The sequence below is a fragment of the Esox lucius genome, chromosome 14 (genome assembly GCF_011004845.1).
Source record: "Esox lucius isolate fEsoLuc1 chromosome 14, fEsoLuc1.pri, whole genome shotgun sequence".
Classification (NCBI taxonomy): Eukaryota; Metazoa; Chordata; class Actinopteri; order Esociformes; family Esocidae; genus Esox; species Esox lucius.
Window position 1 is genome coordinate 4,015,608 of NC_047582.1, and position 10,621 is coordinate 4,026,228.

Consider the following 10,621-nt stretch of genomic DNA (forward strand, 5'->3'; position numbering starts at 1 on the left):
CCCAAAGAGCGCAGCAACAACAAGAAATTGATGAAAATGGCTAGGAAAAACTCTCTAATAGGGTCAGAACCTTGGAAGAAACCTAGAAAGGAGTCGGACTCTCAGTGGTTTGGTAGCTGGTTGTCTTCTGGTTGTGCTGAGTGAAGATTATAAGAGTATATTACATTTTAAGGCCACATTCATATTTTTGCATGTTCAGATAACCAGTGGGTCAATGAACACAAGTGGGCTGTGGCCAGAGTCTTTATAAACAGATTCCAAATTAGTAGCACAGCTAGGTGGACTTAAAAATGGTGGCTTGCAGGGTGTGACAGCATAAATCAGGCAGAAACAAGATTAGGTGAACTTTGGACAAGGACCGCAAGGAGTAGTCAAGCCAGGTAGCCAGGTAGTCCTGAGGTGTGGTCCAAGGGCACAGGTTTTCCTAAAATTCAACAGGACACCAGATAAATTAGAGCGAGTATGTCCCATGTACGTACACTAATTCAGCACAACAAATGGTGATAAGGTGACCAAATGTCTGAAATGAAAACATTTGGAGACATTTCCAGTTTGGCGGTCAATATATCATTTAAGTATCTGATGTTATTATCTATGAAATAAAAAAGGGAGACAATTCCGGGTTCTTGCATTTAGTTAAATCAGGCACATTGTGATAGAAAACAACAGTATTGCAGAAACACCGCAGACAAGTCTGAACTGTCCAATCTGAACAGCCATTCAGTGGTCCTGGTTGTCTGGGCAGAATTAGAGCAAAAGAGAACATGAGAATTTTTTTAAAACAGAGACAATAGACTTTTTTTTCTACCACAGTCTTTCTCCTCTTTTGTTCACTCATCTTTCTTCTCTCTCTTCCTTCTCTTTACCTTTCCACTTCATCTTCTAAACTCTCCTTGCTTCACTCTTTTTACTCCCTTAATTTTTCCTTCTCACTCTCTTCTCCTTCAACTCCAATCTTTAATAATAAATACACTATTAGCTAAAATACTTAACAGACTGGTTAACAGATTCCCATTGCTTGCCTCATTTTTGTATTTTATCTCAAAACCATTGTTTGTAATAATATATTGGCAGGCTCTGTAATCATATCTTTACCTTTCCTCCTCAATCTCCTTCAATTTTCTTCTGATCTAGTCTTTCTCCTTCCTCCACTCTCTAATAGAAAATATTATGCTAATGTTATCCATGAAGATTTCTAAATATATTTTAACAATGCTTATTATGTCAAATCATTAAAATTCTAATCTACAAATAAATATTCTCATAATGAATAGTGCATTAATTTATTATGATCATATTTTCAAAATAGCCCGTCCACTGCATGTGTTGTATGTGAACGTTTTTGCTGGACCTCGTAAGCGGAGCTGGCCAAGAAGAGCAAATGTCGCTCACTCACTCACAGACAGACAGACAGACAGACATCCCTTGTTAAATAGCGAAGTGGTTAGAGAAGCGAACTATAGGTCCCGAGTTTGTATCTCCTCGCAGGTGAAGCGAAGTATGAATTATTCCGTATAGACAAAACCTTTGCTGGCTAAAACCAATAGTATCTACATTATAGTAAGCCTGAAATAAAACAGTTTACAGTTATATTGGGATTGTTTCTGGTTGATTTTCGAAGTACGCATTCGTGCATGCGTTTTGGGTCAGGATAGACAAACACATTTGCTGGCTACAACATACACTCACCTAAAGGATTATTAGGAACACCATACTAATACTGTGTTTGACCCCCTTTCGCCTTCAGAACTGCCTTAATTCTACGTGGCATTGATTCAACAAGGTGCTGAAAGCATTCTTTAGAAATGTTGGCCCATATTGATAGGATAGCATCTTGCAGTTGATGGAGATTTGTGGGATGCACTTCCAGGGCACGAAGCTCCCGTTCCACCACATCCCAAAGATGCTCTATTGGGTTGAGATCTGGTGACTGTGGGGGGCATTTCAGTACAGTGAACTCATTGTCATGTTCAAGAAACCAGTTTGAAATGATTCGAGCTTGGTGACATGGTGCATTATCCTGCTGGAAGTAGCCATCAGAGGATGGGTACATGGTGGTCATAAAGGGATGGACATGGTCAGAAACAATGCTCAGGTAGGCCGTGGCATTTAAACGATGCCCAATTGGCACTAAGGGGCCTAAAGTGTGCCAAGAAAACATCCCCCACACCATTACACCACCACCACCAGCCTGCACAGTGGTAACAAGGCATGATGGATCCATGTTCTCATTCTGTTTACGCCAAATTCTGACTCTACCGTCTGAATGTCTCAACAGAAATCGAGACTCATCAGACCAGGCAACATTCTTCCAGTCTTCAACTGTCCAATTTTGGTGAGCTCGTGCAAATAGTAGCCTCTTTTTCCTATTTGTAGTGGAGATGAGTGGTACCCGGTGGGATCTTCTGCTGTTGTAGCCCATCCGCCTCAAGGTTGCTTTCCCATTCTGACATTAAGTTTGGAGTTCAGGAGATTGTCTTGACCAGGACCACACCCCTAAATGCATTGAAGCAACTGCCATGTGATTGGTTGATTAGATAATTGCATTAATGAGAAATTGAACAGGTGTTCCTAATAATCCTTTAGGTGAGTGTACATTAGTTACGTTATAGTAAGCCTTAACTGAAACTTTATATGATTATATTGCGACTGTTTCTGGCCTGGAAAAGACCATTCAGAAATGCTCATATCAAAACAAAATAATTAGGAAGTCTAGATTTTTTTTTGTTAGGGCTGAAATTAAGACAAATAATTTCAAACCTTTTTCCAAATTGAATAATATCTTATAACAGCAATATTTAATAGAAAAACTGATTTCTCTGAAAAAATAAAATGCTCTAAACCTGTAACTCTAGCATGCGACCAAACAATCAAGGAGTCAGGGCCAGGAGGAGATGATATAAAGCATTTTAGAGCATTGCTATCATAGGTTGTAGGGATGGCAGGGTGGTTCAATAGATCATCTGACCAGTAATCAAATGATTTTGTTGAACGCCCAATGTGGCAAGGTGAAATGTCTGTAATGTGCCTGAGAAAGTTGTACTTGGCTGGTAAAATATGGGTAAATTAATGCAATTACTTTAGCATATTTATATTTGAACATATACAGAATAGGAAACAAACCATAATTGTTAATATTAACACAAATTATTCTATTCCAACCAGGAGACATGATTATGATTATAAATGGTCATCTGGCTATTGTTTCCAGCACAGTTACACCATATCTGATCCAAGATCTCAGTAGACTGCAAATATAGGTGCAAAATTTTCCCCAACCGGAGTGGTACATTTAACAGAGGTATTTATAGATGCAAGTGAACTATCTGACCAATTAAATGTAACTATGCCTTATTTCTCCCTGGAAATTATGATGTAGATTTTAATGACATCCCCTTAAATGCATGTCTCAATGAAGGCAGTAGGATGGGATTACCTCTTGGTTTGAATCAGTTCTTTATGCTCTTTTCCATTCAGGTCAGTGAACAATTTAGTGAATAATATTACAATAAATGAAAAGTAGCTATACTTAGTGTCATTATTTCCAGAAATACCAACGAGGAAAGTCTTAACTACCCACACAGTGCAGCCCATAATTATTTGGACAGTGACAAATGTTTTATTGTTTTGGCTCTGTACTCCAGCAATTTGAATGTGAAATCACACAATGACAACTGGATAAAGGTTTTTTTCACCCATATCATATGGACCGTTTAGAATTAACAACATTTTATGTACATAGTCTCTCTTTTTAAGGGCACTAAAAGTATTTGAACATGTTTTCACAACTGTCACTTATTAGGCAAGTGGGTTGTTTTCATTTGTGACACTTGCTCTTCTTGGCCAGCTCCGCTTACGAGGTCCAGCAAAAACATTCACATACAACACATGCAGTGGACGGGCTATTTTGAAAATATGATCATATTAAATTAATGCACTATTCATTATGAGAATATTTATTTGTAGATTAGAATTTTAATGATTTGACATAATAAGCATTGTTAAAATATATTTAGAAATCTTCATGGATAACATTAGCATAATATTTTCTATTAGAGAGTGGAGGAAGGAGAAAGACTAGATCAGAAGAAAATTGAAGGAGATTGAGGAGGAAAGGTAAAGATATGATTACAGAGCCTGCCAATATATTATTACAAACAATGGTTTTGAGATAAAATACAAAAATGAGGCAAGCAATGGGAATCTGTTAACCAGTCTGTTAAGTATTTTAGCTAATAGTGTATTTATTATTAAAGATTGGAGTTGAAGGAGAAGAGAGTGAGAAGGAAAAATTAAGGGAGTAAAAAGAGTGAAGCAAGGAGAGTTTAGAAGATGAAGTGGAAAGGTAAAGAGAAGGAAGAGAGAGAAGAAAGATGAGTGAACAAAAGAGGAGAAAGACTGTGGTAGAAAAAAAAGTCTATTGTCTCTGTTTTAAAAAAATTCTCATGTTCTCTTTTGCTCTAATTCTGCCCAGACAACCAGGACCACTGAATGGCTGTTCAGATTGGACAGTTCAGACTTGTCTGCGGTGTTTCTGCAATACTGTTGTTTTCTATCACAATGTGCCTGATTTAACTAAATGCAAGAACCCGGAATTGTCTCCCTTTTTTATTTCATAGATAATAACATCAGATACTTAAATGATATATTGACCGCCAAACTGGAAATGTCTCCAAATGTTTTCATTTCAGACATTTGGTCACCTTATCACCATTTGTTGTGCTGAATTAGTGTACGTACATGGGACATACTCGCTCTAATTTATCTGGTGTCCTGTTGAATTTTAGGAAAACCTGTGCCCTTGGACCACACCTCAGGACTACCTGGCTACCTGGCTTGACTACTCCTTGCGGTCCTTGTCCAAAGTTCACCTAATCTTGTTTCTGCCTGATTTATGCTGTCACACCCTGCAAGCCACCATTTTTAAGTCCACCTAGCTGTGCTACTAATTTGGAATCTGTTTATAAAGACTCTGGCCACAGCCCACTTGTGTTCATTGACCCACTGGTTATCTGAACATGCAAAAATATGAATGTGGCCTTAAAATGTAATATACTCTTATAATCTTCACTCAGCACAACCAGAAGACAACCAGCTACCAAACCACTGAGAGTCCGACTCCTTTCTAGGTTTCTTCCAAGGTTCTGACCCTATTAGAGAGTTTTTCCTAGCTATTTTCATCAATTTCTTGTTGTTGCTACGCTATTTGGGACTTCAGGGCTGCTGAATTCTGGAAAAAGGTAACATGGACAGATGGGACATATAATAACACGTACCAGGTTAATGCTAAGAAGAATGCATGGAGAAAAATAACAGGCTGAAACAGTACTCTCTCTACTGAAACTCATCTATTCATGTTAGTCTATTCGTGTTCTAAAAAATGAAAGCTATTCCAAGCAACTAATTGCCAAGAAACTGAAGATCTCATACAACGCTGCGTACTACTCACTTCACAGAACAGCGCAAACTGGCTCTAACCAGAATAAAAAGAGAAGTGGGAGGCCCCGGTGTAAAACTGAGCAAGAAGACAAATACATTAGAGTGTCTAGATTGAGAAACCTCAACTGGCAGCGTCCTTAAATAGTACCCACAAAACACCAGTCTCAATGTCAAAAGTGAAGAGGCGACTCAAAGATGCTGGCATTCTAGACAGAGTTGCAAAGAAAAAGGCATATCTCAGACTGGCCAATAAAAAGAAAATATTACAATGGGCAAAAGAGCACGCACACTGGACAGAGAAAGATTGGAAAAAAGTGTTATGGACAGACAAATCTAAGTTTGAGTTGTTCGGATTACAAAGAAGAACACTTGTGAGATGCACATCAAATGAAAAGATGCTGGAGGAGTGCTTGACGCCATCTGTCAAGCAACCTCTTACAACAGGACAATGACCCAAAACAGCTTCAACCTATGCAAGAACTACAGCTCTGAAAGAAATTAAGAGACCACTGCACCTTTTTCTTTCTTTTCCGAAAAAGTTGAAAAGGAAAGTTTTGAGTGAGGAACAGAAGCGTTCAATTTGCAGTGGTCTCTTAATTTTAACCCTTCTGTTCCTTACCCAAAACTTTCCTTTTGAGTGAGGAACAGACAAACTGCTGCAATATTTCTTGATATTTGTTTGGCGAAATTGCTAGCCGATTTGCATCATACATTTCACACAATTATAGGCTACACCACAATCCTTGATTCAGTTTTACAAAGTTTAATATATTTTTTTTAGATTAATTCATTCATTCATTCATATTCAGTAGTAGGCTAGGCTAGTGTCGTACGCGGGTGAAACTGCGCACGATGGCAGACAGTGCTAATGTTGTCAACCTGATTTTAGCGAAGCCATTAATAAACAGAGTAAAATTATATTTGTAAAAAAAATAAAAAATTGTTATTGTCTGCGGTCCAAAAGACCCCAAAGACCCCGAGTGTCACTACAAATGAAGACCGAAAATGAGCTTCTCCTTTTTAAAAGACCAGCAGCCACCACTGTAGTGTACATAGGCCTATTTTCACCATGTTGTGCTATGTTTAGATTCCATTAATTTATCAGACACACTCTAATCTAGAGCGAATTCCAGTTAGTAGCTTACCGCAAATGTTCCCTTAATCCCGCTACCACAGAGCCTTTTGAGGATGCTATCCTGACCCAGTCAGCAGTGCCTGCCCTGCACAAGGCTGGGTCCGTGGATAACTCCAGCCCCCCTGTTGGTGCGCTCAGCTGCCTTCAAGGCCCAAGAGGAGCTTGAGGGCCAGGTCTGGTACCACAGAGAGATGAGCCGACGGGACGCGGAGAAACTACTGCTAGATGACGGAGACTTCTTGGTTAGGAAGAGCACCACGAACCCAGGGTCGTATGTACTGACGGGCATGCACAACGGGATGGCCAAGCACCTTCTGCTAGTGGATCCAGAGGGCACGGTAAGTAGGAAGGGAGTGTGTGTGTGGTGGAGGAAGTAATGTATTTTTTCACTTTGTATAAAAAAGTGATGGAATGATACTACGAATCAGTGTAAAAGACAGAAAAAGAGAGATGTGCGTAGGGTAAGATATTTTTTTGTAACAACTCTCTATCTTTCTAAAGGTACGGACTAAAGATCACATATTTGATAGCATCAGTCACCTCATAGGCCATCACCGTGACAACAATTTGCCCATAGTGTCTGCAGGAAGTGAACTGTGTTTGAAACAGCCTGTGGGAAACAGGAAACAGTGACGATCCATGTGCTATGCCTGATGGGAAATGGAGTTCTGACAGTGAGACTTCCAATCCCTCCTGAAAACCTAAAACTTGAAGATGAAAATAGAGAATATATTATTGTTGAAAAAGGTTACTTAATGATGACAATATCTTGGAAGCAGTTGGAGGTTCTGCAGACGCTTGTGCTGCAAAGAAGGACAAAGAAGAAGAGGTTTACTGATAAAATAATTTCTAGAACTGTTATTATTTTGTTGTGATGATTGAAATGCTATATTTTTGAGAAGATATATGGGTGCATTTGGAACATATATTGATTTGGTGTTTTAAAAACAAAAAAGAACCAATGCCAGTCATTTAGATGATGAAATTCCACCTCAAGGAGGGAGAAGAAAAGTACAAACCCGAAATATTTGTTTTGTCTATCAAGCACAACCAGATTTTCAGTCATTGGTTAGTCTGAGTTAAGTAGAGGAAAACAACTATTTGAAAATGCTGATGTTTGTACTGAAACTCTTGTAGGATTATGTGTCCTTTATCGCAGCTATAGCAAGATGACATCTTCTCTTAGGGTCACCAATGAATATTGCCTGGTCACTGATCTGTTTGTGCTTTCTTGTTGATACTAGAGGGCAGGACAATGACAATGTCCACAGGACATGGCAGTTGGTAGAACAGAATTGTGGCCTTGATTCCTTGCGTCCTCTTTCCTTGCCCCTACAAACGCATTGACTTTTGCAAACACCATTCTCTGAGTTTTACTCTGGTTTTACTTTTGCTATAATGTGCTTTGAGGAGGCAAGAAAGGAGGATGTGAGGATGTGAAACAAGGTTGATTGAGACCCCCCCCCCCCCCGCCCCCACAGTGATATTTTTTTTTTATGATGAAGTACTCTTTCTGTGTCACTGCATTCGCATGACTTGAAAAATCAAACTATTCTCGTGGACATTATTCGTAGACTTTGAACCACCTTGCAAGGTGCTTGTGTATGCTCACACTGTAAAAAAAAATACAAACTATTTATTGCTTTTCAAATGATTATTTCTTAATTGGTTTCTGGATCCTTTCTTTAAACTGGATGTGCAGTAATTCAACTCGTTTTGGATTTTGATCATGCAAATTAATATTCATTTCTAGCATTTATGGCTTTATTGTGGACTTAAAAAATTATTATTCAATAAATTATCTACAAACGAATAGCACAATCAGACGTTTAAAGATTATCTGTGTTAATTGTATTGAGGACAATTCACCAACGTGTTTTTGCGTAAATCACTGTACTGAAGTGAGGTATAGAAAAATCCTCTCAATTTCACCTAGTGCACCCTTAATTAGATTAATCATTTTAGATCACTTTCTCTTATTGGTGTAACACATTGATTATAAATGAATTGTTATTTTTCAATGTATGGATTTCTACAGGTCTTTTGGCAGAATGGTCATCGTTATCACAGAATAATCATAATTAATGGAAAAGCTTATAGATACTACATTTAAACTGTCCTGTTACCTATGCATTTTGACTGAATTTACAAAACCAGGAATAATGCACTGGTATTTAACATGTCATAATATATGTTATATATATTTTCCATGTACTATTGTAATAACTATTAATTTGTAATATCATAAATTATATTGGAGTTGTGTGGGAAATCTTCCAATTGGACACTAAAAATCTATACATTCAATTACAGTACATATTTGGTTTTGTTTTTACAGTCATTGTATAAGTAACAGCTACATTTATATAAACGATTAAGTTAGATGCTAAAAGGAATGTTTTAGCCTCAAGTTCATGCTCACATTCATACTAAGACAGTGTAATCCTATGACTATTACCAAAACATGTGACACAAACAATCTTATATATTTCAGTGTTTTGATAATGAAATGTATACTGTAGAAAGGAACCAAAACAGAATGCTTTCTCAATCCCTTTGATTGATAGGAAGACAGTTCAAATATGATACTGTAGGCTACCTGTATTTTGCTGCAAGGGGAACAATTTATGCATCTAGCTACTCTCCCAATGCAGTCTCTCATAGAAGGTATCACCCTGACTAAGCAATGGGGACTTCAACAGTATCATGACAACATTTTCTAACTCTCCCTATAAAAATATGATACAATCTACACATTTGCCTGAAGCAGTTTGATGTGCTTAGTCTTATATTACAGATTTCCAAACCGCCTCCTGCTTAAGTATCTGTTTATGAGAAAATAAAAAACAACAGTAATATATTTCATTGGGCACACCTGTACAGTTACCTTTTGAAATGGACCAAAATTATGAATAGATTCCCAAAACACAAATCGGGGGATTCACATTATTTCAATCAATTTCACATAATTACAGTAATAACTTAGCATGAAAACTAAGAACTCAACAAAGAATTATGAGAACACAACATTCTCATCCTTTAGTTAGGGAGTTGAACTAGACATGGCTTTTCCAGATTTCTGTTGATGAAAATGTGCCTTTTATTTGTACCAATGGTGTGTTTTCTTCTTCAAAGTGCAATAGCTGGTCCTTCTCCATGGGCATGCCCTGCCGCTCATTAATGTGTGTCCCAAATGACAACCCAGTCCTAAATGGTGGGACTTGAGAGGTTTACTTACTCAAACCATACCTTGCAGGCAGATCTGCCTTGAAGGAAGAAATACATCATAGTGGTTGAGTCAATGGAGAGGGCGGAACATAATTTCTAACTCTGTAATCACACAATATAAGTTAAATTCTAAAACTGTTAGGGTGAGGGTTAAGATTAGGGTGGGGTTAGAGAGAGGGTTTTGGATCGGGAAAAACAATAACCTCGCTTCATTAAATATCTGCTCAGAGCATTCTGCCAGTTCCAAATGCAAGCTCCCCGCCCCCTCCATTGACACAACCAATCTGCCTCCAAGACATGATTAAGTGAAACTCCAATGTGCTTAGGGCACCACTTATTATATACACACACACATATTTTATATATATATACATACATACAGTATCTCACATAAGTGAGTACACCCCTCTCATTTTTGTAAATATTTGAGAATATCTTTTCATGTGACAACATTGAAGAAATGACACTTTGCTACAATGTAAAGTAGTGAGTATATAGCTTGTATAACAGTGTACATTTGCTGTCCCCTCAAAATAACTCAACACACAGCCATTAATGTCTAAATCGCTGGCAACAAAGGTGAGTACACCCCTAAGTGAAAATGTCCAAATTGGGCCCAATTAGCCATTTTCCCTCCCTGGTGTCATGTGACTTGTTAGTGTTACAAGATCTCAGGTGTGAATGGGGAGCAGGTTTGTTAAATTTGGTGTTATCTCCCTCATACTGGTCACTGGAAGTTCAACATGGTTGCTCTACATAAAGATGGCCTAGGCTATAAGAAGATTGGCAAGACCCTGAAACTGAGCTGCAGCACGGTGG

At 38.1% G+C, this 10,621-nt stretch overlaps 1 protein-coding gene across 1 annotated transcript in view; it reads left to right on the forward strand.

The window, feature by feature from the left end:
• shc3 (SHC (Src homology 2 domain containing) transforming protein 3) overlaps positions 1 to 10,201 on the forward strand; it is a 47,508-nt gene extending 37,307 nt beyond the window's left edge. Inside the window, 3 exon segments of the mRNA XM_020053635.3 lie at positions 6,616 to 6,692; positions 6,694 to 6,912; positions 7,076 to 10,201. Of these exon segments, the coding sequence (XP_019909194.2) occupies positions 6,616 to 6,692; positions 6,694 to 6,912; positions 7,076 to 7,207 (428 nt within the window). The 3' untranslated portion in view covers positions 7,208 to 10,201.
• Positions 10,202 to 10,621: the final 420 nt, after the last annotated feature.